This window comes from Trachemys scripta, chromosome 1 (assembly GCF_013100865.1).
Source record: "Trachemys scripta elegans isolate TJP31775 chromosome 1, CAS_Tse_1.0, whole genome shotgun sequence".
In the NCBI taxonomy this organism is placed as follows: Eukaryota; Metazoa; Chordata; order Testudines; family Emydidae; genus Trachemys; species Trachemys scripta.
In genome coordinates this window covers 199,268,096-199,295,297 of record NC_048298.1, presented here as the reverse complement: position 1 = coordinate 199,295,297, position 27,202 = coordinate 199,268,096, and the positions used below count along the sequence as shown (strand labels likewise).

Below are 27,202 nucleotides of genomic sequence, written 5' to 3'. Positions count from 1 at the left end.
TTGGGGGGGAGGTTTGGTCGGGCAGCGCTGGGGGTGGGTTGTTTTTGTTTCAGTGGCTGGGGGCGCTGGGGCGGGGGGGATTTGAGCACCCCCTGGCCGAATGCATGTGCCTGCACTCTCTCTCTACCTGTTTGTGGTGGTCTTCACTGACCCTCTGTCAGTTTGTCCCTGCTCCAGAATAGAGCAGTCCTCCAGGCTCCTTCCCTGGAGGCAGTATCTTCGCCCAGCTCTTCAGCTGGACCACTACAGTTCAGCCCCCTTCTGGGATGCCTCAAAGTCCAGGCCACTTCCCTGAGCAACTAATGGGGAGGTTGGAGGAGACCAGGGCCCGCCCACTACTCCGGGTCCCAGCCCAAGGACCGTGTAGATAGCAGCTGTCGCTGTGTCCCTTTATCTAAGTTGCGCTGCGGTTCTAATTCCCTGGGCCACTTCCCCGTGGCTCCCGCATATTCTTCACTCTTAGCTCAGGGCCTTGTTCTTGTGAGGTACCAGCAGCCAGCCTGGAGCACCATTCTCTGTCCTCCAGCTCTAGCAAGGAACTGAACTTGCTCTGGTCTTGCAGCTCTTCTTATACTGACCTGTTAGGCCCTGATTGACTACTTCCCACACAGCTGCTCTAGGCTGCTTGGAAGACCTCTCTGCTTTCTTTTCTGGGGCAGGGCCATAAGGCCTCCAGCAGGGGCCTCAGAGCCTCACCTCATCACACTCAGCCATACCAGAGTTTAGTCTGGCACAATTTTCTTTAAAGCACAGTTTTAAGTAAAAGCTTAAAAATTGCAAAAATGTTCTGTAATCTCAAGAAAATATAAAAATAAATTAGTTTTAACAAATAATATGTGACTCCTAAAACCTTGCAGCTCTTCTGCAACATTTCTGCTTTGCATAATTGATCTAGAAATCCTCCATTTGATATTTATTGATTGTACCTATAATACCCAGTGAGTCCTTCATTGCCTGAAAGATAAATAACAGGTTTTAAATTGTTTTAAAATCCCACATAGTAATTCTATTCCCCCCGCTCCATAATTAACATTGTATTGTTAGAGATGAACAGCAAGTATACTGAAGGTAAGGTATAGCTTATAGGTGCACTGTTAAAACTGGCTACAATAATTAATTCAGTCTTGGCCCTTTAAAAATCCTACTGACCTGTAGGAAAATAATGTCCTTTTTATAGGAACTCAGTGCTAGAGAATGGAATTTACCCCATAGAGCTGAAAATCTTCTTCTGGATAAGAGATATTTGAAAGAATCAGGACTGCACACATACAAATGTATCTATCACAAATAGACTATGAAAAATTATATTTCCACTTAAAAGCAATATTCTGATAATTATATTAAAAAGATACAAAAATATAATGTCTATACAATGTGGCTAATAGTTCAAGTTTTAAATGGTGATTCTACCCTGAAAAGTAACTCTAAAAATAGCAACTTCCCACTCATTGGATCTATTTATGACACGTGGAGTCGAATCTATTTACGATAGCAGCCAAGATAAGTTTTTACTGCTTTTTGCATCTGCCCTGCAAGACCAACATTGCTAGGAATAAACGTCAAACTCAATTCCTTCTTGTGTATATCATCAACAGAATTGTTTACTAAATTCCAGTTAGTTACATCTGTTTACCTCATTGCCCAGGTGACACTGTCAGCTTCAAGACAAGGCAGTGGGGATGCACTGGTGTCAACAATGCCATATTTGGTTTAAAAAAAAAAAACCCTAAAGGTTCCTTAATGGTAACTGTTGGCCTTTGAGAGATGGGCCATTCATCCATGAAGGACTGCATTCCCTGGAACTGAAATCACAAAACACAAAACAGTGGGATGAGAACACCAAGATAGAGGGAAGGGTGAGCAGAAAGTGTGAATGCACAAAGGTGACTTTCAAATTAGAACAATCACCAGTAATTGTCCTTTTGTTCTTCTTCAAGGATCTCTGTGCTTTGCCATTTGTGAGAGAAAAGTGAGTAGTACCACCTTGATTATACAGTGTCCATTGAGACCACAGAATGCAAGATGTCCTTGCCAACTGAGTTGCCAGCATCAAAGTCCTCGTGTCAGAGTCTCTCCCATAGGATGGTGCCAGTGGCAGGGCCAAAGCAAAAGATAGTGTAAAGGTTTCACTCATTTAGTGGCCGATAGTTTCAGTGCCAAAGTAGGTCAACAAGAACCTAGATCGCCAATCTGAACCACTCACGCTAAGGCCTGTGCCTTAAAGTCCTCACTGGGGAAGCAGGCCTGAAACCGTAACTGTCTATCCTGATGTGTTCTGGGTCTGAATACCTAACAGGCAGCATGCTGTCAAGGTGTGAGAGCTTCTCCTAGAGAGACTGAGCTGCAGACCTGTACTCTGGATTCCGAATAAAGGGCCGAAGTGTCGTTTTCTTGATAAGAACATAAAAACGGCCATATTGGGTCAGATCAAAGGTCCATCTAGCCCAGTATCCTGTCTTCTGACAGTGGCCAATTCCAGGTGCTTCAAAGGGAATGAACAATTAATCATCAAGTGATCCATCCCGTCAGCCATTCCCCAATTCTGGCAAATAGAGGCTAGGGACTCCATCCCTGCCCATCTTGGCTAATAGCCATTGATGGACCTATCCTCCATGGACTTATCTAGTTCTTTTTTTAACCCTGTTATAGTCTTGGTTTTCACAACATCCTCTGGCAAAGAGTTCCACGGGTTGACTGTGCATTGTGTGAAGAAATACTTCCTTTTGTTTGTTTTAAACCTGCTGCCTACTGATTTTATTGGGTGACCCCTACTTCTTGTGTTATGAGGAGTAAATAACACTGATGTCATTCTAATTGATGTTAATACACAAGAAGGAAAGAACCAACCTTGAATTTTACATTCTATGTTGAGTTTGCAAGGCTGGCAGTTAATATCTTTTTACTTATTAACTGAACACATTTGACATACAAATTAAGACCTAAAGACAGAGACCTATAATATTTTCCATAGAGTCACTTTTCAAAGTAGACTCATGCTTTCAATAAAGGTTTATTTGACAGGAGAGATGTGAAAGAGCCCTAACCAAGTACTTCTTAATTACCTCTGTTGTCCAAGTAAGGATAAATAAGGTAGTAAAATGTAGCTCAATGAGGAGTATAGTAATGGAAATTAAGTAATCATAAAGCTCACTTGTGATGGGTTCCTAATATGATAAGGAGACATGAGAATTAATTTGCAATCTCAAAATGTACAGCAGACCCTTGCTAGAACGCGCGTCTTTATAGCGCGAATTTGGTTATAGCGCGGGACCGCTCATGGATCACAAATTTAATTACCTTCATTGGAATCCATGGTAACGCGGTCCCCGCGTTAACGTGGGACCGGGCATGGATCCAAAACTCCGCGTTCTAGTGGGGATCCAGTGTATATAGTAAGTGGAGCTCTTAAGAGTAAGTAAAAGGTGATAAACATGGGGAGGTTGCTGGTTAATCTTCCACAAGAAGATTTTTTTCTTTTTTTTTTTTAATGTAAAAAACAAAATGCTAGAGCACATATACAGCACTTAGACCATGGAACATTACCAGGAAACCAACAGGATCACTGATAACAGTGTACTGAAAAATAGATTTAAAGACCCAGGAAATTAGTTTGAAATAAAAGATTGTTCTGATTAAACCCAACAGTGCGCAACAATCTGAGACAACATTTAGAAGGCATACCAAAAAAAAAAAAAGATAAAGCTGATCCCAGTTCTTGAAAAAACATGAATGCATATTTTAAAACATATACATATTTATTCAGTCAAAATACAATTACTTGAAAGTGTTATTAAAATATATGAAACTTGTGTAACAAAATGCTGTAGATAAAAATAGTTTCTACTTAGCATAACTGACTGATATGGTGAGGGTAAAAGAATTTTTAAAAATTATTAAGTATTTTCTACCCTAAGTGATAAATATATGGCATGATGTAGCATCCTTTTTAATACTGCCAGATAATGATTTAAAATTCAATTCTTGTTTGGCTGGTTGTTCTGCACTTTATTGCAAACTATGGCAATGAAACAATAAAAATGTCTTGTATTTCTAACTAAAATTTTAGTCTATTACAGTACATGAAAAATATTCTGACAAGACTGATATTTTAGGCTTGGCAATTCAGTAGGTAACTGTGATGGGGTGGAGTAGACCCAAAGGTCCCCTGCTGGAGGCCTCAGGGTCCAGCCACACCCATCCCCGAAAAGGAGCAGTAGATAGGTCCTCAAAGCTGCCTAGAGCAAGCTGCGGGGAGCAGCCAAATAGGGCCCAGCAGGCTCATAGAACAAGAGCTGCAGAGCCAAAGTGAGTTCAGTCTGCTTGCAGGGACTGAAGGAGCAAGAGGTGCTGCTGGCTGGCTGCAAGAGCTGAGGCAGGTAGTTGCTGGCAGGGACCAGAGAAGTGAGGGAATAGCTTCTGGCTGACTGCCAGGACTCAATTAAGACGGGCTACGGGGAAGTGGCCCAGGGAAATGCAGTTAGTTAAGGAACATGGCATGTGGCTGCTACTTAGAGGGTGTCCCTGGGCTGGGACCCAGAGTAGTGGGTGGGCCCGGGTCCCCTCCCGAACAGCCATTGAGGAAGTGACTGTGCCCTGAGAGAAGGGACTATACACGGAACGGTTACCCCCGAGAGTGACCCAGCTGGAGAGCCAGGCTCAGAGGACTAAAGTGCAGGTGAAGAGCCTCCAGGGAGGAACCCCCGGGGATGCTGCTCCAAACCAGAGAAGGAACCTTGGCATGTAAGCTAGCCAACTAGGGTATGGAGATACACCCTGTTGGTCAGACTGAGGACTGGAGCCCAGGGCGGGCGAGAGAGATGTTGCCAGTGGAGGAGTGCTGTGATGGACACCGTTGGACTGTGAAGGGACTGAGCCCGGGGAGGGCTACAGGACATTATTGAGGGCTTTGAGATATGCCTGGTTGGACAGCATACCTCAAAAGGGGTTTGTTTTGTTAAGTTTCCACACATGGACAGAGTGTGAGGGCTGGTCTACACTGGGAGGGGGATCGATCCAAGATATGCAACTTCAGCTACGCAAATAGCGTAGCTGAAGTCGAAGTATCTTGGAGCGAATTACCTGGGGTCCAGACAGCACGGGGTCGACGGCCGCGGCTCCCACGTCGACTGCGCTACCGCCGCTCGCTCTGGTGGAGTTCCGGAGTCGACGGTGAGCGCGTTCGGGGATCGATATATCACGTCTTAATGAGACGCAATATATTGATCCCAGATAAATGGATTGCTACCCGCCGATATGGTGGGTAGTGAAGACGTACCTTGACTCTGCCTGACAAGTGCAGCAGCCGATGTGGGGGCACCAGGAGCCAAGACATTGAGAAAAAAACTGCAGGCACACACACACTCGACCCAGAGGGGCACTCACAAGAGGTGAGTGCCACCCCATTACAGTAACACATTTCTTTAAGTTAACACAGAACCAACATCCCAGTATGATGTTGAGGGCATTGTGTTGCTGTTGAAGATATTGCTTTTTGGATCAGTTATAAAACTGAGTCCTTCCTTTTGGATTCAATGTAAAACTGTGATCCCGTGCACTTTTTGGGTATTCATAATTTTTGAAGCAACAGGGGGTGTAAAATTGGTGCTTTTGACAAATTTCAATGTGAATACTTTTTGGGGCCTCTGGAAGCTACCATAATACAAATATTAAGTGACCACATGGCCAGTTTAGATTACAAACAAGCCCAAACACAATGTCCTCCTCTATCTATTATTAGGGATAGCATTAGGGTACCTCCCAAACCAGGATCAGGATCCTATTAAGCTAAGTGCTGTACAAACACAGTAAGAGACTGTCCCTACCAGAAGACCTTAAAATACAAAAAGGCAAAAACCAGTGAAGAGTGGGGAAATGATATAAACACACAAACATTGTGATTAGAATGGCAATATGAACACATTTTGTTCTTTCCATGTTTACTGCTCCCCCACCCCTTTCCTTCCCTCCCCACCATCCTTAAAGACAGGCAACACACAATAGGTGAGGGAGAAGGATATAGACAAATATTACAATAGTTGCTAAAATAATCTTTTGCTCCCTCCACTGAGACAAAAAGATGATCTCCTATCAGGCAAGAGCTCTATTTATGATGACAATTATTCTACTAACTGTGACAGTGGTACACCAAGTGCCAGCTCTGGCCAAGGTCGAAGGCATTAGCTAAGAACTGACAAACTCATAGCTGGAAACCAAGCCAGCTCACCTATATGTTAGATTTATTCAAAACAGGTATTAGTCTTATAAGAAGGTATAGTGTTTAGACTCTGAAACAGTTGTTAAATTGCAGCATGCATTAATCTCACTTGTAATGTCTGTATTCCATGCTATAAGGAATATGTAAGTTTTGCTTTGTAACTTTAAAAATGTTTGCTGTGAACTTGTGAACCCAGGTACAGGAATCATCTCCCCCCGCCCCCCCCCCCCCCCCAATATTAAAGACATCTGTCAAGATTAAACAGCCATTAGGGAAAATCACAATACAAAGGATTAGTGAATGGCCTTTTCACATCTTGGAAATGCTATATGTAAAGGAGCCCATCTCATAGACTGGAAGGCCAAATGTAGAAGATACAACAGGTCACAAGAAAATTTTTCATCTCTTTGCTGTTCGAATTCTCACAGGGCCAGAGACACTAAACTAAGGCAGAGATCCCGAGAGGCTATCCCGTGGTCCGCCCTGAAAGACATTTTAGATTGATCGATTACTACACCTCTGTCTTTAGGAATCATAGACGGTAACTCATTTGTGTGTATATGCTTGTTTGCTTGAACCTGTAAATAATTTGTATTTCTTTTTCCTATGGATGGTGTACCTAGCCTCTGTTTGCTGGAAGCTGGGAATGAGACGTGTTGTCAGAGAACTACTTCCTTTATTTCTCTTCCTTCAAGTACATACTTAAGACCATTTTTCCAGATGTCCAAGAGATTGTCTTCTCTACAAATACATTTTGGGGGTTTTATGGTACTAACTGATCCCTTTGAGAACTCCTTCTTGCCCCATACATCTCCCCAAGGCAGGTTTTTGTCCCTCCCTTTTCTCAGCAACAAATAAACAGAAAAATAACATCTTTCTTGACTTGCTATTTCTCCAAAGCAGTTCAACACAGGTTAGTAATTTCACATAATTAACATTTTAAAACTTTGATGTATGTGTATCCACAGGTGGTTAAACTGTAGAAGTCACGTCTGAGAAGTTGCTAAGCAACAGTGACCTGCTTAGGATCACTGGCCAGACAACGACATTTTGTTATGTGGATAAAATACTGGTAATATTGTGTCTTTGTCAGAGTTGTGGGGGTGGATTTCTGAAGTCATCTCACAGACTATTTCTTTGCATATCACCTACATTAATCTCTCTGAACAAAGTCATTTGTAACTTTTCTAATTCACCTCCAGACGTTTTTCATTACTGCAAACACAAACACTTATTTTTAACTTGACAACAAATACTATGTAAACACAGAGAGATCTTATGCTTAAATAGCATATAGCAAATAGCTTAAATAGCAAATAGCAGCTTCTGTCAGGAAATCTTTCAACCTTTATACCTCCTGGTTGTGTTAGCCATCTGGTTGCTCACCAGGCTGGTTTCTCCTCTCCTAGCTGACAGATGACTGCAATAACTTCTCCCAGCTTCCCGAAAGTGTGATGTGATCTGATGCACCCTGAAATACTTTCCGTGTGGCTAATCACAACAATACATATTTCATGTTTATTTCTTTCAGATGCTTCATCTTCACATTTTCTTTTCTTTCTATTTGAAGCTGGACCAAATGGTCCATGTTAGTGCAGTTCCCAGACCTCTTTCAACTTCCAATCTCTCCTACCACTGAACTGTCTCCGGACTCTTTTTGCCTTTGGAACTGTACATTTGTACAACTAATTTTCTTTATAGCTCTTTCCTGGCAGTAGTCTCAGAGTCAGGGGATGTCCATCATTCTCTGGCTATTCTTCAAATGGATGTATCACTGGTCTACAATTTTTGAGAAGTCGTCTGCTTCAGAGATAAAAATGTGCTATCTATTATGTATTTTGATGTTCTGAATTCAAATACGACAATTAAAAACAACTGATTGGCTACTGTTTCTAAGATATTTAAGTTTTTACATTTTATGTCTATGTATATTGTGTAGATAGTAGAGTTTTAATCATAAATTGTAAACCTAAGTCTTTTCATGTGATTATGGTTGCTTTACATGATAATATTTCACTTGTCCTGTTTATGTAACACTTTAAAAATCAGCAAAAGGGTTATATAAATAAAATTTATTATGAAACAAAAGGCAAAAAACTATTATGTACATAGTTTAGTCCTATTCAGTGTCTACTCGGCGCTTCTTGGCTTGTCTCTTGTATTCATTAAATGGAGCATCTCTTGTCACTGTCCAGCAATAGTCTGCAAGCATTGATGGGCTCCATTTGCCCTGATAGCGTTTCTCCATTGTTGCAATGTCCTGGTGAAATCGCTCGCCGTGCTCGTCGTTCACTGCTCCGCCGTTCGGTGGAAAAAAATCTAGATGAGAGTGCAAAAAATGTATCGCTGGTATGATCTGTTGGCTGTCTCCAAATCACTGGCACTGCAAAAGGCATAGATTTCCTCTTCCTGTTCAACCACTGGTGAAGATTTGTTGCACAAGTGTTGCAGCATATGTGTGGGGCCCACACATTGTCTTGTCCTGATCTCCAATTTTGCAGCCAAAATAAAGGTGATAGGCTCTCTTAACCATAGTGGTTATACTGCGCTTTTGTGATGCAAAAGTCACTTCACCACAAACATAGCAGAAGTTATCTGCACTGTTCACACAAGTACAAGGCATCTCTGCTCACTTGGCTAAACAGAAATGTGTCCCTTTGCAAAATCAAACACTGACAAATAAGAGAGCACGACACTGTATGATTTCTGGAGCTGATATAGGGCAATTTGTTCAGCAGAGTGATGTAAGCTTCGTTATGATTGCATCATCCATGACTTCTAGGAATAACATGATGCAATTCATATCATGTATGACGCAATACCAGCTTCAGATTACATCATTCATTGTTTTGCCTAAAGAGCAAGTACTGTCCAAACCCAGTCATAGATTTATTCATAGATCCAGTCAAAGATGTATTTTAGTCATTTCTGGTTTAAATTGAGATCCCTTCCCTTTATAACTCACTTATCCTCCGCCATTCCCAAGTCAAGGGTCGTATAGCATATCTTGAAAACTAGAGCCAATCAACAATTTTAAGCATCATTTCCGTTCTCAGTGACCCAGAATTAGTAAAGTTTGACTACATTTATTTCAGAAGCATTTTGGCTGTAGAGCAGTGTATAAGGACATCTGACAGCCAATTTCCAAAGAAGGCTTTTGGCAGGTAAATTACATTGAAGCTATTGCTCCAGCTGCAATGCTCAACACCCCTGCTGTATCTGGAACAGACTTGTATGTAAGAACCTGCAGGGCTAGAACTGGGACCATGGGGGTCCTGGGTCACTGGCACCTCCATATCATCATAGGAGGCTTAGGCTGGGCTCCCATGGGAGGACCCTGTGAGACTGGACCCAGAAGGAAGTACTGCCCGGCAGGACCTGCATAGCAACTCCTCACAGCCCACTGATTGACTGGCACTGGTATGTAAGCCAGGAAGCCATGACAGGAAGTTGGCTGAGCAACAATACAGACTGCTTGCCTGTCTTGCTTCAGACGCTGTGTGCATGAGAGATCCCAGACTCTGGCTTCTGACCCTGCTTGCTTCCTGACACCTGGCCCCTGGTTTGCCCTCTGGCCTGTCTTGGACTGACCCTCTGGTACCCGACTAGGCCTGACACCTGACTCCTGCTCTGACCATTAGGTTTGACTGCCCACGACCTTGTCGTGACATTGTATCTATTTGGCAATATAGTTTCAATGGTGGAATTCATATTTTCCAAGCTCTCTACCCTCTTCACACATGTTGTGAGTTTACCTGAAATCCTCTCCTTACATAGTAAGACTGCTGCAAGCAGAAGGCCAGATGGAAGCTTTGGGTCACTGTCACGATTATTTTTTTGGTCCAAAGCTTAAGCTACCACCTCAAGAGTCTTCTCCTCCAGACCCTCCCTCTACCTCCCTCACTCCCAGCCTAATTAAGCTGGGTGGATGGGCAACACAATGGAAAATTAAATTATATGTTGATCATTGCCAAGTAGTGCATATTAGAAGGCATTATTTGGACTATCCATAAACCTTACTGGGTTCTAAATTAACTGCATCAATTCAGAAAAATAAAATAAAAACAACAGGCACAGCCCAGTGTAGATCTCTGCTCAATGTAAGGTAGCGATCAAAACAAATAACCAAATATTAAAAATGCATATGGAATAGGACGGAAAACGTAGAAAAATTTATAATACTATTATGTGAATCTAGGGTACAGCCTCATATGGAATACTGTGTGCAGTTCTGGTCACCCTGCCTCAAAATTAATATTACAGAAGTAGAAGGTTGTCAGAGGCAGTGATGAGAATGATTAGCAGGATGGAAAACTTCTCAAAGTGAGATTGAAAGGATTGGGATTATTTACTCTCGAGAGGACATTAATAAATGGAGATATGACATAAGTATAGAAAATAACTAATGGCAGAGAGAAGGCCCATCGGTAAATTCTATTCACCTTGTCTTGAGACAAGTGCAAGGGAACATTCAGTGAAATTGAAAGGTGGCAACCTCAAAACTGACTAAAAGGAATCCTTGTTGTCCCTTTATTATGACACCAGTGTCATTCCTATGTCACACGGTGGCAGATGTGTGGCTGCTTGCAGGTGGATTTCCAATGGATATACTCCAGGTCAGGGGTAGGCAAACTACGGGCTGCGAGCTCCCGCTGGGGAGTGGGGTCTGGGGCTTGCTCCACTCCAGCGCTCCAGCCAGGCACTGGGTTGGGGGCCTCACCACACGGCTCTTGGAAGCCGTGGCATGGTCCCCGCTCCGGCTCCTACGTGCTCCAATGGAAGCTGCAGGGGCGGTGCCTGTGGATGGGGCAGCGTGCAGAGCCGCCTGGCCATGCCTCCACATAGGAGCTGGAGAAGGGACATGCCACTGCTTCGGGGAGCCACTTGAGGTAAACGCTGCTCAGAGCCTGCACCCCTGAGCCTCTCCCCATGCTCCAACCCTCTGTCCCAGCCCTGATCCACCTCCCATTCTCCAAACCCCTTGATCCCAGCCCAAAGCACCCTCCTGCATCCCAAGCCTCTCATCCCAAGCCCCACCCGAGCCCGCACCCCCAGCCAGAACCTGCACCCCATGCCCTAGCTCTGATCTACCTCCCACCCTCCAAACCCCTTGATCCCAGCCCAGAGCACCCTCCTACACACCAAACTCCTCATCCCCAGCCCCATCCCAGAGCCCTCACCCACAACCAGAGTCTTCACCCCCTCCCGCCCCCCAACCTCAATTTTGTGAGAATTCATGGCCCGCCATACAATTTCTATTCTGAGATGTGGCCCTCAGGCCAAAAAGTTTGCCCACCCCTGCTCTAAATGTAACTTACTTTTATTTAATTTTACATGCATACACCACTCCTGAATCAAATAGCACATGCAAGACAATCCCTTCTTCCAGCAGTCTCAGCCCAACACCAATGCTCAGATCCCAGGAAGCAACTGCCTCTTGACTACTTCTCTCTAACCAGAGACCAAGGCAGAAAGCAAATTCTCCTGCTGCTTGCACAGCTCCCTCGCCTCTGAACCTTCCATATCAAAAACTAACTACAAAGAATGTCTTCCCAAGAGCAAGCACCATGAACTTGGGAAATGATGTTATAGCGCCACCTGGTGACATGTGCCATAATATACTTTTCACACAATGTACAATTAGAATGTGTAACTCATAGCCACAAGACATAATTGAGATGAAGAGTTTAGCAGGATTGAAAAAATGAATATTTATACAGATAACAAGAATGTCCACATTTATAATAGTAAATATTAAAAAATAATCATTTTTGAAGGACTATTAATTGTCATAGTTCAGGGCATGAACCAATTCCTAATGACTGGCAGTTAGGAGGAACCTCTCTCTGGGGGAAGTTTATCACACAAAGGCCTATTATAAGGGCTGCTTCTGGCCTCTCACAGATAGGATGCTGAACTAGATGAACCATTGGCCCGATTAAATACTGGAAATTATTATGTTCTCCACTAAGATAAGCACACTGGCCCTACAGAACGTAGGAAGTATGAACCCTCTACACAGGCTCCCCAAATCCTGCCCTTCCTCCACAATGCAGCAGAGAAACACTGATTCCGCTGCATCTGGGTCCTGCTATGAACTGCACAGGAGGAAGCCGGGTTTACCTCCTGCTGATAACTTGACCACCACTAATGAAAGCCTGTACATAAAAAAAATTGCAATGTCTTTCAATTGCTTTGTACAGTTCATTAGTCTTTCTCCTTAAACAAAAAAAAAAAAACCCTAAATTTCATGATCAGTAGCTAATGCTGTAGTGGGCAGGACTCCAGACCAAGCAGCAGAGAACATAGAAGCCTTAGTGTTGTACTCTGCAGTCTTAACTCACCATCTCCATCCCTACCTTTCTGACATCCTGCCCCCTACTTCATGCAAAGGTCACATACTTCCGAACAGGGAGACATTCTTCACTCTCAGTAGGAGAAATTAATTGCTGCTATAGCACTGAACTGCTCTCTCTCCTGGGCTCCTGGTATACTTCCTAAGTGACAGGGCAGCATGGCTCTGAACAAGTTTTCTGGAAAAATATTCTGCTTTGTGCTTTAAAAATGGAGACAGTATTTTGTGTTTCTTTTCTCTTTTTTAATGTGACAACGGATTCCTTCACACAAGGAGCTAAGTGTATTCGATTGGCTTCTCACAAAAATATAATGGGCAAGTGGCCATGTTGCTGGAATGTGACACTCTCGGGACTCAGTTTGGATTTACATCACTGTGGACTGAGAGATGAATCTGGCCCACTGTATCCACCATTTTAAAGTATTTCTAAGGCTATAGCTACACTACAATCTAGGGGTGTGATTCCCCTGCTCAAATACACATACTCACAATAGCTCAATGAGAGTTCCCAAAAGTATAAATAATAGGATAGCCATGGTAGCATGGGCAGCAGCAGCAGTGAGTACATACTCACTGGTTTCAGGTAGATTTATATGTGGCACGGCTAAGCCATGCTGCTGCTGCCTGCATTATTGCAGCTATATACACTCATGCTCACGCCCATCAAACTACTGCAAGTATGTGCATAGAAGCTGGGGAATCACACTCTTAGCTCAGAGTGTAGATGTAGCCTGACACTGATCACAGTACGTACCTCTCAATAGGTTTATGCAATCGAATTCAGAGTATAGCTGAGTGTATTTCCCAGAAATTGAGTCCTGGACGAGAACAAGTTGCCTACATTTTACTATTAGGAAGACTGACTGGGGAAAAAGCTGAGGTCATCTGACCCCCTCTGACTGAGGGTGTATATCCAACATTTGTGACTGAGATCTGCAACTCAAGGGTCCCTGGAGATGCCAAACTACTTTTGGATCATCAAATAGTGGCAGTGTAGGAGGGACAGACCAAGACACAGAATGCAAGACCTGCAACTGGGGCCAGCCCCAGAACAATGGAGGAGGCTTCTTGCGACTTTATGAACATTTACAGGCATCAGCCACAACTGGCCTTTAAGATGAAAAAGTGAACATTTCAGCTCACGCTCTGGCTCCTGTTGACACACACAGTACGTACAACGAAAAGTAACAGTGGCCAGGACGGGAATTCCAGAGCACAACTCTTGCAAACTGACTTTAGCTTCCATAAAACCCACACCATTCTTACTCTGCAGACTCTCAGAACCTTTGGCTGCGTAAGGAGCATTCCCAGATGGAGTTCAGGTGTCACAGTAAGCATTTTTTAATGGATACTTCCCTGAATTGCACATAGCCCTTACGCATCTTCCTCTGCTCAGATTACTCCTGCCTCTAGGAGCTACTGTAATACAAATAATTAATCATAAATCAGAATATAGGTGCAAAATAATGCTGATTTTGTAGCATTATATTTTGCATATTTACAAGGCAAAAGCAAAGAGGGCCATAATTTGGCACCTAGATATTATGGAAATTGGTGCCTTACAAATATGTATTATCATAACATTATTCTGTAAACTATACAGCTTTTCTTTTAATTGCACCACAGCATGTGTACTTTCCCAGAAAAATTCTATAATTAAGAATATAAGTTTATATAATGAAGCCCTTGAGATATATATGGTCTCTCAAGGGCTTCATTATATAAACTATACACACAGACACAGACACACACACACATATATAAAAATCCCTGTTTTTGTTTTTTTTTTTTTTCAGAGTAGGCCTGTAAGTCCCAGGAAGGCCACAGTTCTCCCTAGTTTGTGGAGGCTTTGAAATGTAAAGCAGATTTTCCAGCTTTCATTTGAATAAAGAAAATATGTTTCTACCCATTTTCTTTGTGAAGACAGTCTAGAAAACAGGAACAGATGTGAGCTGATTGCTAGCACTAAAAGGAACAAACAGATCTTCTAAACTGCTGCATCAGGAGATTGCAGCAAAGAGTGGATGGGCTAAAGATTTCTCCCCGCTCCCTCCTGTTACATTTGGGATGTGTACTAAGAGTCCTCAGGCTGGCTCTGAGCATAGTGGTTGGAAGGACAGTATCAATTCAGTTTGCAGTAGGGATGACAATAATAAATGTTTTCTAGGCCCACTCAAGACCAATGAGTCCATTTGTGGGCTTTAGCCATTTATAAAGCTGACAAACTATTGATAACAGCTCATGAATACCCAATCCTGCTATCTATGTGTACTCGGAACTTCTGTCGACTTCACTTGGAGTTCTTTGTGGAAAACAGCATGATCAAGCCATAACTAGTTTATTATGTATTTATTTATTTATGCTAGATTCAAAGTGTGTCTAGGAAGACAGATTTTTAAAAAGCAAACTACTGTCTTCACTTTTTTTTCCTAAAATCCAGAACTATCTAAACAATCTTCCAACTAAAAAACTGACACTACAAATTAAAAAAAATAGCAAAAAAATAAAAAGAAATAAAGAACATAATTTAACCTGCAGCTAAAACCTGACCTTGTTCTCATTCCACAGTACTGATCTACTATTGATTTAATATCAAACACAAAGAAAAAATAATCATTATAAGAAAGGTTCATTAAGTTATTCATGAACAAGCTTTGAAAAATGGAGCATATTAAAAAATAAAATCTTTAACACCATAAAAGAGCAAAAGCATTCATAAGCACTAACTAAAAACAAACGGTTTATCTGTTATTGGAATATTTTTAAGACGTACACCATACATACATAATTGTAGCTTTTCGGTCCACATGCACACAGCTTTAGCTACGTCTAGAAATTTACACACTCACTTCATGCACAGAGTATGTCCATACCCAGCTCAGGTTGAAGGTTGTTTATAAATTTGATTTCTGCCCTGCTCCTCTTCCTCAGAAAAACTAACAAATCCACCTGAAGTTTTACACATTATATCTCATCCCAGGACAGAATTTCCTGGACAAGCTAAAGAAATGTACAACATTTTCAGAGAAAAGGGATTTTAAATAGTCATTTTTCAGAAATCTGCCCAATGCTTTTGGTGGTCATCATACCCCTGAAACAGATTAATATATAAACTTCAAACATTTCCAAAAGTACCCATCAAAAGCAACTTTCATAGATTTGGAGAGAGGACATGCAGAAATTATGGAGATGCCTTAGGGTGTTAGAGGAATACTTAACAGATACTTAAAACCTTTATTGAGAGAATACATAAACATTGGTATAAACTCACTTAACATTTGTAATATATAAACTGATCTCTTTTTAGGTGTGTACAAATATATTTATGTATATACCCATTTTACATGCATTTAACATTAAATATTTATATTTCTGAAACACCCAGATGCCCCAATGATCCATCCCCAATGAGCATACAAAGTTAAGGTCATTATCCTGAAATCATGTATGCATATGAGTTGTTCCACTGAATTGAATTAAATTAAAGTTACTCATGTGCATAAGGCTCTACAAGATTCGGCCTAAAATACATGCACAAGAATGATCATACATGCATCAGCTGGATGACTGCATTATAAAAACTCGAACTGAGCACTGCCTCATGGGCAGTAATGTGCATGGTAGTAAGATGTAGACAATCACAATTGGAGGGACTGTGAGAGAAGGAATACTTGGGATATAAGTGCAGTAGTCTGGAAAACAGAAGATTGGACTAGAGGGCAAGGGGAAAGGAAGAAGCCATATTTGGAAGCCAGGAGGATAGCTGAAAAAGTAGTCTAGGAGTCTGTTCCTGTTCTCTTGGAGATCATGAATATCTTGCATTTTTGTGGTCATTAATAAGAAGAACATGTGTAATGGAGAGACACCATTTTCTCAATTTCTGGTTTCTCTCAAGATCCTATTAATGGGGCAGAGTTTAAGGTTGTTTGGGTGACTTTTTGTACATCGGAGTATTTTTGCAAATACCAATCTTAATTTAGAATTTTCAGATTAACATTTGTGTTTTCTAAGAAAAGTATAACCTCCTCTTCAGTGTTTTTCTGGTTGAAGTAAATATAGATTATTTCAGTGTTACTCAATATTAACTATTTTTTCCTGGAAATTTTTGTATATTTATATTGCGTGATTGTCCCTAACTTTAGTGTATTTTAACTAAAAAATTAGAAAAATGTCTCAGAAAGAGTTGTAATATGTGTTTATAGTAACTACTTATACAAATTATTTTTTAATATTCTATAAGTAATTGCATTTCTCATTCAGAAAAGTTGACCATTTTCTATAGACACTTCTGTATAGACAGATACCTCTACCAGACAAAACAACCAGGTAATTTAGGATATCTCAAAATACGTCATCAAATAGATTATCAATTGTCACATAATCAGGTAGCAGTTCAATTACAAAAAATCAAATTAACAATTAAACAATTTTTCTTTTTTAAGAATAAATACCAGTAGCACAGATACATAAATGTAAACAGTTAATATTTCTTATTAAATTACGTCATATATACTTACTATTAAAAACACATTTAACACAAAGGAGATAAAAAAATTCTGACACAAGACAAAAGAAAGAAGGGTTTCCATGCAGTATAGTAAAGCCAGTTTTGTATTCCCTACATGCCACAGTGCTGGAACAGCAATGTTCTATAATACAATGCAATGAATTCCAAGTGGGTGCTTTGAAAATTCAAGAGGCTGAATGGACTTGGAGTTGACTCTTGTCATTGCCGCAGCTCTGGTTCAATGATTTTTCATTTCAGCCTCAAGTCACAATGATACCAACAAATGAACAACAATGTTAAATACATGAAGACAAGTATGTAAAAATATTTACACATAAAAGTATGTAAAAAACATGGAGAGTCAAATTGGTGTCAAGATGAATTGGTTTATATAAAAGGTGTTGTCTGCTTCACACAAAAGCTAAGGGCTCTTTTCAGATGCAGTGACTATATATATATATATATATAATCTTGTCAAGAGGCTTGCAAGGGATTCCGAGACATTTGATTTCCATTTTATCTTTCAAGATTTTCTGCACCCATCACAAAGATTTTCAGTAATCATATTGACAATTCAAAACTTTTTGGTAAAGAAATTGGCCATGTGTCCCATGTAAGACATTCTGCCATATATATCATATCCATACGTTTAAACAAAATAAGACTTAACCCAGTACATTTTCATCAATCTCTATTCAAGGTAAAATTCTAAGAAATAATTTTGAGTATTCAAGAACACTATCTTAACTTTATGCAGCCAGTCGTCCCCGCACCCCGGCTTAGCTTAGTGCCAGTACTGGAAACCAACATTTTAAATATTGAATAGATTCCAACCTCTTAATAATGACTATCAAAAGCATAATATGTACAGTACCAAGTTTCTAGCCTACAATGCAAGTGGCTTTTAATTTATGGTTATTTTTGAACTGCCAAAAATCAATCAAAATCAAACTCTAAAAAGAATGAAATTTTAAAGACCTAGTTCAACATTTCACAGCTACTGAAGAATGAAAAGTTTGGCGGGGGTGAGGGGGGAGAGAACGACTACATATATACTTTGAACTCCCCTGCTTCAGGACATAAGCCAACCTCTAACCAAAGGGCTAGGAAGAAACTTTCCCTATAGGAAGGTTGCTCTTTAATTAACCACTCTGGAGTTTCTTGCACCTTCTTGTGACTCATCTGGTAATGGACACTGTCAGAGACAGAACACTGGACTTGGTGGACCACTGGGCTGATCCAGAATGTCAATTACTATGTTCCTAATACAACATCTGAAGACTTTCTTTGCTGATCAATAATTTGAAAATGGCTGAGCAAATAAGTCTTCAAACTTTGCATGTAAACAGTCTTCATTGAGTGCTAAGGCCCTTCACTAGGTTTGGTGTAAAAATTAAAAATAGAAGAAATACGCTATCAGAAATAATTTATCAGCATATTTATCAGGTGACTAGGTGTTCATCATGCCTAAGGGTCTTTCCTGTAAACAGACCAACATTCACCAAACATTACCCATGCATAGAGTCTCAATGATTTCAAGGGTCTGTTCACCAGATCAGGCCCTTAGATTTTAGTAGAGTCTTGCAAGGACTGTCCTCTTTTGTAACCTCACAATACACAGTCTGGCCTGTCTGGTCCAGGAATTACTGCTAGGATAAATCTGGGTAGGGGAGGGTATACATGTCTCATTGAAACACACAGAACACAGTCATACAGGAGATTAAAAATTAACTTTCCAGGGTTTTTTTTCCCCTGTTCCTGCTATCCTCATCTGTTGTTGTTTTTGTATGTGTTGCAATCCAGTTAACACAGCCTTGGAGAAAAATGCAACAATGCCACTCACTCCTTTCCCATCCTTTTTCACTTCATCAATGAGTGAACTATACTTGCAAAACTTGCTACATCTCAATGAAGAGTGAAATTCAAAGCCAACTTGGACCATATTGTAAATATTAATGTGAATGGGCAGTTGTGGTTTTATGCTTTTTGTTTTCTTAAGACAAGAAAGGCAAAAGGGAAATTTAATTGTCAGACCTATGCTGCACATATGTAATATCTTAATGATTAATTAGGCCAGCAGTTCTCAATCCATCAATGGTCTGTGGACAATATTCACTTCTCACAGGACAGACAGAGTTTTAAGATTCCAGGACAATGTGAACGTAACTCTTCGAAGGCTCTCAACTGCCTTTCACTAGCATGAGCTGATGACAAGAAATGTACTGAAACTTGAATCAAAAAGCTACGACAGCACTGGTTTCATGTTACTATTACACATGACTATACCTGTGCCCAGATATCATGACACACAAATTACAGCAAACTGAAAAATAAGATTTCTATACCAACTGCTCAAAATGTTTTATAAAAGTAAGTAACACATTTTCCAAGTTGTAAAAAATTAACAGCAGAGGGAGTCTGAAATTCAAAAGATGCTGAGCAATGGGGAAAATATTTAAAATCTCAGTGGAAAACTTAAGAGTTAGAAAGCAATAAGGCAGAGTGTGTGAGGCTGGCAGGCCAGATGCCAGTTCTTGCCCAGGCTGCAGGCATTAACTAAGAACTAACAAAGCTGGAGACCAAACCTGATCACCTGTATGTTAGTTTTGCTCAAAATAGGTATGAGTCTTATAAGAAAGTATTTAGTGTTTAGACTTTCTGAAATACGTGTAAGTTGCTGCATATGCACTAATCTCACTTGAAATGTCTGTATTCCACGCTATAAGAAAATATGCAAGTTTTGCTTTATAACTTTGAAAATGTTTGTTCTGAACTTATGAACCCCCCACCCATCCAAAAAAAAACCTATTAAAATCAGATGGGCCATTGAGGAACATCTGCGTTGAGAGGCTTGCTGCCACTCACTCCAAAATGTTGTGTAGATATACCCTTTGTGGATATAGTGGGAAAGAATTGGGAGAAGGAGACAATTTAAGGATGCTAAGTTATGAGTTGAAATTCAGATAATAAGTTGCTTATTACCTGTTGCTTTCACAGCCTGCTGGTCTTCCTCTGAAAAGGCTTTAGAATTAACTTTGCTTGTTGCTGACACGGGAATAGAGAGTTTTTCAGGGATTTCAAAATATTCTGGCATGCTCACTTCTATACTGTAGTCCACAGATTTTAACTTTTTGGGGTATTTAGTAGGCCTATACAGTGCATCTCTCTGCAAATAAAGGAACAATAAGTTTGAATAATAAGTGCAACCATAATAAAGACTTTAAAAGTAAATAAATTCTGTTTTTAGAGACTCAGACTAAAACAAAAGAAGAGTGTATAATTAAACAGATAGAATAGCTGATTATTAACTTTTGCAAATATTACTACGGATGGGTTCAATTAATTTTAAGTTGCAAAATAGTGAATCAAATAGATAAAATGAATCTAGAAACTCTTCCTCTTACAGCTGTGAACAAATTTTCTGATCTACAAGCCTCCTTACATGTGCCTGAATCAGCGGGTAGAAATCGACCTCTCGGGGATCGATTTATCGCGTCCCGTTGGGACGCGACAATCGATCCCTGAATCGGCGCTCTTACTCCACCAGCGGAGGTGGTAGTAAGCGCCGCCGACAGAAAGCTGCAGAAGTCGATTTTGCCGCCGTCCTCACAACGGGGTAAGTCGGCTGCGATACGTCGAATTCAGCTACGCTATTCACGTAGCTGAATTTGCGTATCTTAAATCAACTCCCCCCTGTCGTGTAGATGTACCCTGAGGTTTATGTACCAGAGGGAGTACAAGGAATTTTCAGGACAAGAACATTCTTTCTTCCTTTTGGTAAAAGGCATTTCTGGATTTCTGATCAACACAATATTAATGAGTAACCAGCTTGAATTCAATGTATGCATTCAACCATCATATCAAAAAACTAAACTTGACACACGATGGTAGCATCACAGTATTACTTTAATGGTTTAATACATTCAATTACTCAAAAGTAGCATGCCCTATCAAATATTACTGTATCTCTACCATACTGCCACAGTCAGCAGTTACAAGCTTGTTCAGCAAATACTAATGTCAGAAAGTAACTATACTTCAAAACTAGTTCTTGTTACATACCTAAGCTTAAAAATTTGTTCATCATCATTGGTCATTTTTGCCAGTTTTCTCAATAATTACAGCTTTTACAGCTCCCTCTCTTGCCATTCTCTAAATTACACAACTTATGGTATAGGGAAACCATTGCTAAGATATATGTGGTGAGAGGCATCCAGCCTGTTTTTTCTACTGCTTCAAATATTCAGCTGTGTGTGAAGGACACGTGTGTATCCCCAGTTGCTACTGCTTTTAAATAATGCTATGTTCCATTGTGCCAAGGCACATGCTTCCCAACAGTGGGACTGTGTAGAGAGAATTCATAAAAGAGAATTTGAATTTAAAGTTGATCATTTTATTAGTGAAGTCAGACACAATATTATTCATACTTTAAGATCTATCCTCCCCCTGTACTAATGTTACAACTCTTACTAAAGTTAGTAGAAAATGTGCACAATTGCTGATGGAAGACATGCACTGCATTGCATTTTTTTAATTACAGAAAGGATCTGTGAAGGAGAAAAATCTAAAAAGTTAGATACTGAATAGGATTATCATTATTAAAAGGGATACTGTCAAGTACTGTTTGAATCAATAATTCAAGCAGGACAAGGCATAACATGGCCTATATGCTTTATTCTGCATTATTTCAAGGGAGAGATTAAACTTCTGTGAAACCTTAAAGCAGATGTGGGGCCCTTTGTTAAACTTCAACAGCTAATATAAGATTACTCAAACAACAATATAAAAAAATGTAGGCGTATGTTCAAAATCCCTTCCCCATGAAACATAACTGGATAGTCATGTATGACTGGGCATTACTTACCTAAACAGAACATTCAATATTTTTTGGTACTATGTATTTTTTCAGGACATATTTACAAGTGGAACAAGCAGAGTTGCTTCTTGAGGTAACAAATTGGATGATTTCATAATCTACTTCTTTCTTTTATTTGAGGCTGGAAATACGCTGAAAATACCCGCAAAATTCAACAGTTGAAACAAATCATTCATCTGATAGTAGCAATAACCTATTCCAACTAGCCTGTCCCAGGGCAGAAGTGGTATTATTTTTAAATCCGTGAGACAGCTTGGAATAAGAGTGCTTATCTTTATTGTTTATGACAGGAGTCACAGAACTGAACAAATAAATTCATCTGTTTATTCGGTCTCCAAATCTATGAGGTATTTGGATAACAAATTGGCAGCCATAGCTTGGACGCTATTGGTATCAGATGATTGTCCAACATTTTGCTGTCAGTCAGAAATTCAATATAATTGGAGAAACCCAGATAAATTTAGTAATAATATAATTATTTGGTAGCAAATTTTTCAGTGGAAACACTGAACACAGAGATAAATTGTGCGGATCTTGAAGAAATTATCATGATTTTCACAAGCATTTAAGTATTTTGAGGGTCCATGCTCACATTTCTCCCCTATTTTTAAAATATGAGAAAAACATAGCTGTCCTGGCTCTGACATGAGATATGAAATGGTCAAACTATTAAAGGTGGTAAATATTTTGACTGTCATAACTAGATCGATATAATTTTTTTTAAAGTTTAATACTTGTTGATTTAAAGTACAGTCATATTCAGGAAAAGAAAAACTATGTAAAAGGTGTGACAGATATTGCAAGACCATGCAATATCTTTGGGTGAACATATTGTATTAAGTTTGTGAATGGTTTATGTACCATTGATAGCCAAGGACTATATGCAACTCCAGGAGGAGGACGTTTACCACAACTCCTCCAGGAACTAAAAACTGTGGGGGGTGATTAAGGCTAGTTGTTGAAACTGTAAACAACTCCAAAAAGGTATCAGAGACCAAGGGACAAAGAAGACACTTTTAATATAAAAGGCTGAGTTAAAACAAGCATAAGACCTTCTTTTGATTCAGCAAACAAACAGACAGAACCTTCTGCCCAAGGGGCCGGGGGGTCCCAATTCTTGTGGCAGGGTTGGAAAGACCTTGACTTACTTGGGCCCTATAAGACCAATGGGTGATCTCTGATAAGCTTTTAGGATACACAAAGGAACATTTTTTTATATGTTTACTCTGTAATGTTTTTATCTTAAGTATAAATATATTTTGTTAGGGCCTTTGCAATTGTTTATTGGTAACTGGGTGTAGCCCCTGGAGAAAGGTTAGCCACAGATGTTGGACCCCATCAGACCTGTTGGGAAAATCACAGTGAAGCACAGAGGGACTGCAAGCCTAAGCCCCCAGTTTCAAGAGACAGATTGATGCAAATCTCTGCCAGAGACAGGTGATAGCTAGGAAGCCTGAAACCTTTATGTAGGAGGGGGGACAAAGGAGTGGTTAATACTGAAAGGGTGACAAAATGTACCTTGTTATTCAACAGATCTGTTCCTTTTGTATGTATTCCAAATCATATCTGCTTATTTAGTAATAAACACAAATGTTTACTAATTTTTACTCCAGTTATCACTGGACAGCCAACTGTAAGAGAGCGAGGCACATTTTATTCTGGCACATGCATCAACGTAACGGTTAATGATGTTCCAAAATGTGAAATTTTTATTACTGGTGAAGAACATAATTGACTTTCAGGTCCCAGGGTGAGTTTGCACTATGAGCAGATAGAAAAATAGGCTTTGTTACAAGCATCAGACTTCATTAACTTATTAATATTCTCTGAAGATTAGCCACCCTTGTCTTTCTAACTTTTTTGCAGCCCATCCTGTTTGCTCCCCAAGTATCCCATCCCTCTTTTCTGTGCATTGAAGATTCTTCTGCTACAGGTGACTGAGGCAGTGTGGGAGCTTCCCCGGACCTAATTGTCTCTCTGATAATTTTCAAATCTCATTTTAACTCTGTTTGTTCCTTCCGGCCTATGACTTCTAACCCCTCTCTAATAAAACAACTGTATGCCCTGACTAATTTTTTTTGTGCTCAAAGGTTCTCCGAAATGAGGACATTTTACCCTCTTTCACTGTACATCAACAGATGCTGCCTGAATGATGTATTAAAATCTACATAGTTTATTTGTGGTTTTGTGTATAGCCTGCAATTAACTATGAAAAATTCTAGGATCCTTTTCTATAAAAGACAGTGTGTACACACACACACACACACACACACACACACACACACACACACACACACACACACACCACCCTTTCACTTTGATAGAAGTCAAACACTGAGCAGTGAGACAAAAAAGATTATGGGCCCAATTATGATCTCATTTCTAAAAAATGCAGCTGAGACTAGAATTTGACCCAAGATGTTTTTTGTTATTGTTGTTTAAAATGTACTGTTTAAAATGCACCAAATCCTAGGTACTTCCCTCTTAGAGTCACATGACTGGGGGCGGGTTGGTGAGAGAAGAGCCATGCTCACAGCCAAAAGAACAGGAGTACTTGTGGCACCTTAGAGACTAACAAATTTATTAGAGCATAAGCTTTCGTGGACTACAGCCCACTTCTTCGGGACTCCCATAATGGTCTCGGTCTGAGTAGCAGAGCAGTGGTGAGGCTGGAGAAAGACCAAGGTAGAACCCCTTGTTCACCTCCCCTAGATCAGAACTCCAGCAGAGTGTAAATGCTCGCCCGCACCATCCCAAGGCACCAGGTCACAATAACCCAGCGTCTCCGAGAGAAAGAGCTGAAAGCCCCCAGGAACAGAGACTCCAGCACAACAGAAGCTGGAGGATGGGAGAGCCTCAGCTGGATCCCCAACATTACTTCATTCAACTAGGACTTAATCAGGCATTGGGTCCCAAGAACCCTTTCCACACAGTTATATGGAGTAGTAGGAGGACAGGCGGGTGCTTCTTAAGGTTGAGCCAGTCACTGGGGACAAAAGGCAGCAATGAAGATCCAAAACAGGGAAGAGACCATGTTGGGGCCCACCCGCATTTCCAGACCTACACAGCTCCCAGAACCAGTGGTAACAGCAGAGTACATTTTACATTATGGATTCTGGACATTTTGTACCGTTTGTTGATTTTCTGACCTCCCCCTCCCCCCGCTTCCTCCACTCATCACAGTCCCTTCTCTGGCAGCCCTCCCAACCTGCCCTCCTCCACTCCATTCTTTACTCTCTCTTCAGTGTTCACCTTCCCTTTCCTTTTCTCCTATTATCTTTGTTTATATAACCCCCCCCCACCATTTTCCCCTCACTCGCCATTAATAAAACACATTCACATAATGATCATCACCTCGATCATTTATCTGTACGTTATATCCCTTTTCTCCCACCCATTTTTTGTTTCTGTGTTCATTAGATCCCAAGCTCTCAAGGGTTAGGGACTGTCTCTTCCTATACTTACTTTGTACACTGCCTGACAAAATGTTGTGCCAATCCTGATTTAGAGCCTTTGGGAAGGAGCACAATGGAATAAGTAAATAATCAGAGTTTCACTGGAGAGAGCTATAGATGCATTATTCATCTAATAAACACAATTTCCAGGGACTCGCATAAACTGCTCTTTGTATGACAAGAAGAAATAATTACTAAGAGAATTTTTAGCAAAAATAGAGGGGACATTCAGCCATCTATATGTAAGGGCTAAGGTCACATACTGTACAGAAATTAACCTGCATTTTTCCTTTGACTCCCAAGGACAAGTTCTTCAGTTACAACTGTGCTCCTTAACAGAATTACAAAATAAAAGGCAAACAACCATTACTAAGAATAAAGATCTACATCATTTCGGTTTTAGAGGTACCAAAGTAGGGATGGCAAGCAATAATAATGTAGATAGCACCTCTCCTTCTGTTCGTATGTGTAATTGGATCTGTAGCAAAAGCTTCTTTACTTATACACTAATCTATAAAATCCTTTCTAAAGGACTTCACAAATCTATATAAATTTGCCAAACTACAGATTTTTTAGGCAATTCTGACATCAAACCAGAATGTAGCCCTTGAGCTTCAGACTAAATTGTAAAACATAACTCTACTCACAAGCTTCTTCAATAAACTCTTCCATAATTTCTACACTATGGACTGTTTTTATGTGACCAATAAATGTGAATTTTATGACAGACTTTAGTATGATCGCTTTTCGGAGTTTAAACTTTACAGTGGTTTACCAAATGGAGAAATATATTGGTTTTAATCTATTAAATAAATCTCTTCTGCATCAATCAAAGCTAAGCTCCGTGATATTTCTCTTGAAGTAAAATTTGACAAAAGAACATTTCTAGTGCAAGGAAAAGGGCTCTCTCTGCGTTTTATATTCACCTCACTTTTTTATTATTGATTCTCAAATATGACATTTCAAATATTTTGACATCTCACCATTAAATATTCATACGTAATCTTGACTCTCATCAACCACCCTAAACTTCAAATCATATTAGGACTCTCATTAGGTTTTACCATGACTACTGGTACAAGACACTGTACTTATTCCCATTATTCCCAGGCCTGACTAAATCCAGAGCTAATGCTCCAGTACAGCAGATTCTTTGTGCAGTATGAATTAAAAGGTACAGAAGTATTATGCATGAAACACTCAAAAGATGTCACCCCAGCAACTTATTAGCTAGCATTCTAGAGGAAGAAACTTAAGGCTAGATACCATGGATGTATATCATGCCCCCCTAACACAAATCGGAGTTCTACAGCATCAGGATTTCACCCCATCGTGAGGAACACACTGTAAATGGATGTATAAAATGTAGATTATTCTTATTTTATATATATTAATTTGCAATATTAGTGTTTAAAAGAAAACTTCATAAAGTGAGAGATACAGAGATTGGACAATATCCTGGGGGACCTATGAGTGGGAGTTGTCTTTGTACCCCACTCCTCACAATCCATACATACATACATACATACATACATACATACATACATATACACACACACACACAACAGCGTAACAGCTTCATTTTCTTTACTATTATACGGTATTTTTCTCACTTTTTCTTTCAGTAACCACAGTTATTGTTCATAAGACTATTTCCACTACTGTATACTGTACCTTAATGCTCTCAAACACCGGGGAGCAGACTACAATTTCCATACCAATGTTTAACCTATTGAATTAGATATTACGTAAAAGGCAGGTTCTTCAGCCCCATTAAGACTGCTTTGCACAGTTC

The 27,202-nt window shown here is 40.1% G+C and overlaps 1 protein-coding gene across 1 annotated transcript in view; it reads right to left on the bottom strand.

Moving 5' to 3' along the window:
- The window catches only part of CFAP47 (cilia and flagella associated protein 47), a 660,392-nt gene that overhangs the window by 336,503 nt on the left and 296,687 nt on the right, over positions 1–27,202 (bottom strand). Inside the window, exon 45 of the mRNA XM_034754614.1 lies at positions 20,059–20,242. Coding sequence (XP_034610505.1) covers positions 20,059–20,242 — 184 coding nt within the window. The remainder of the gene's footprint in view (positions 1–20,058; positions 20,243–27,202) is intronic.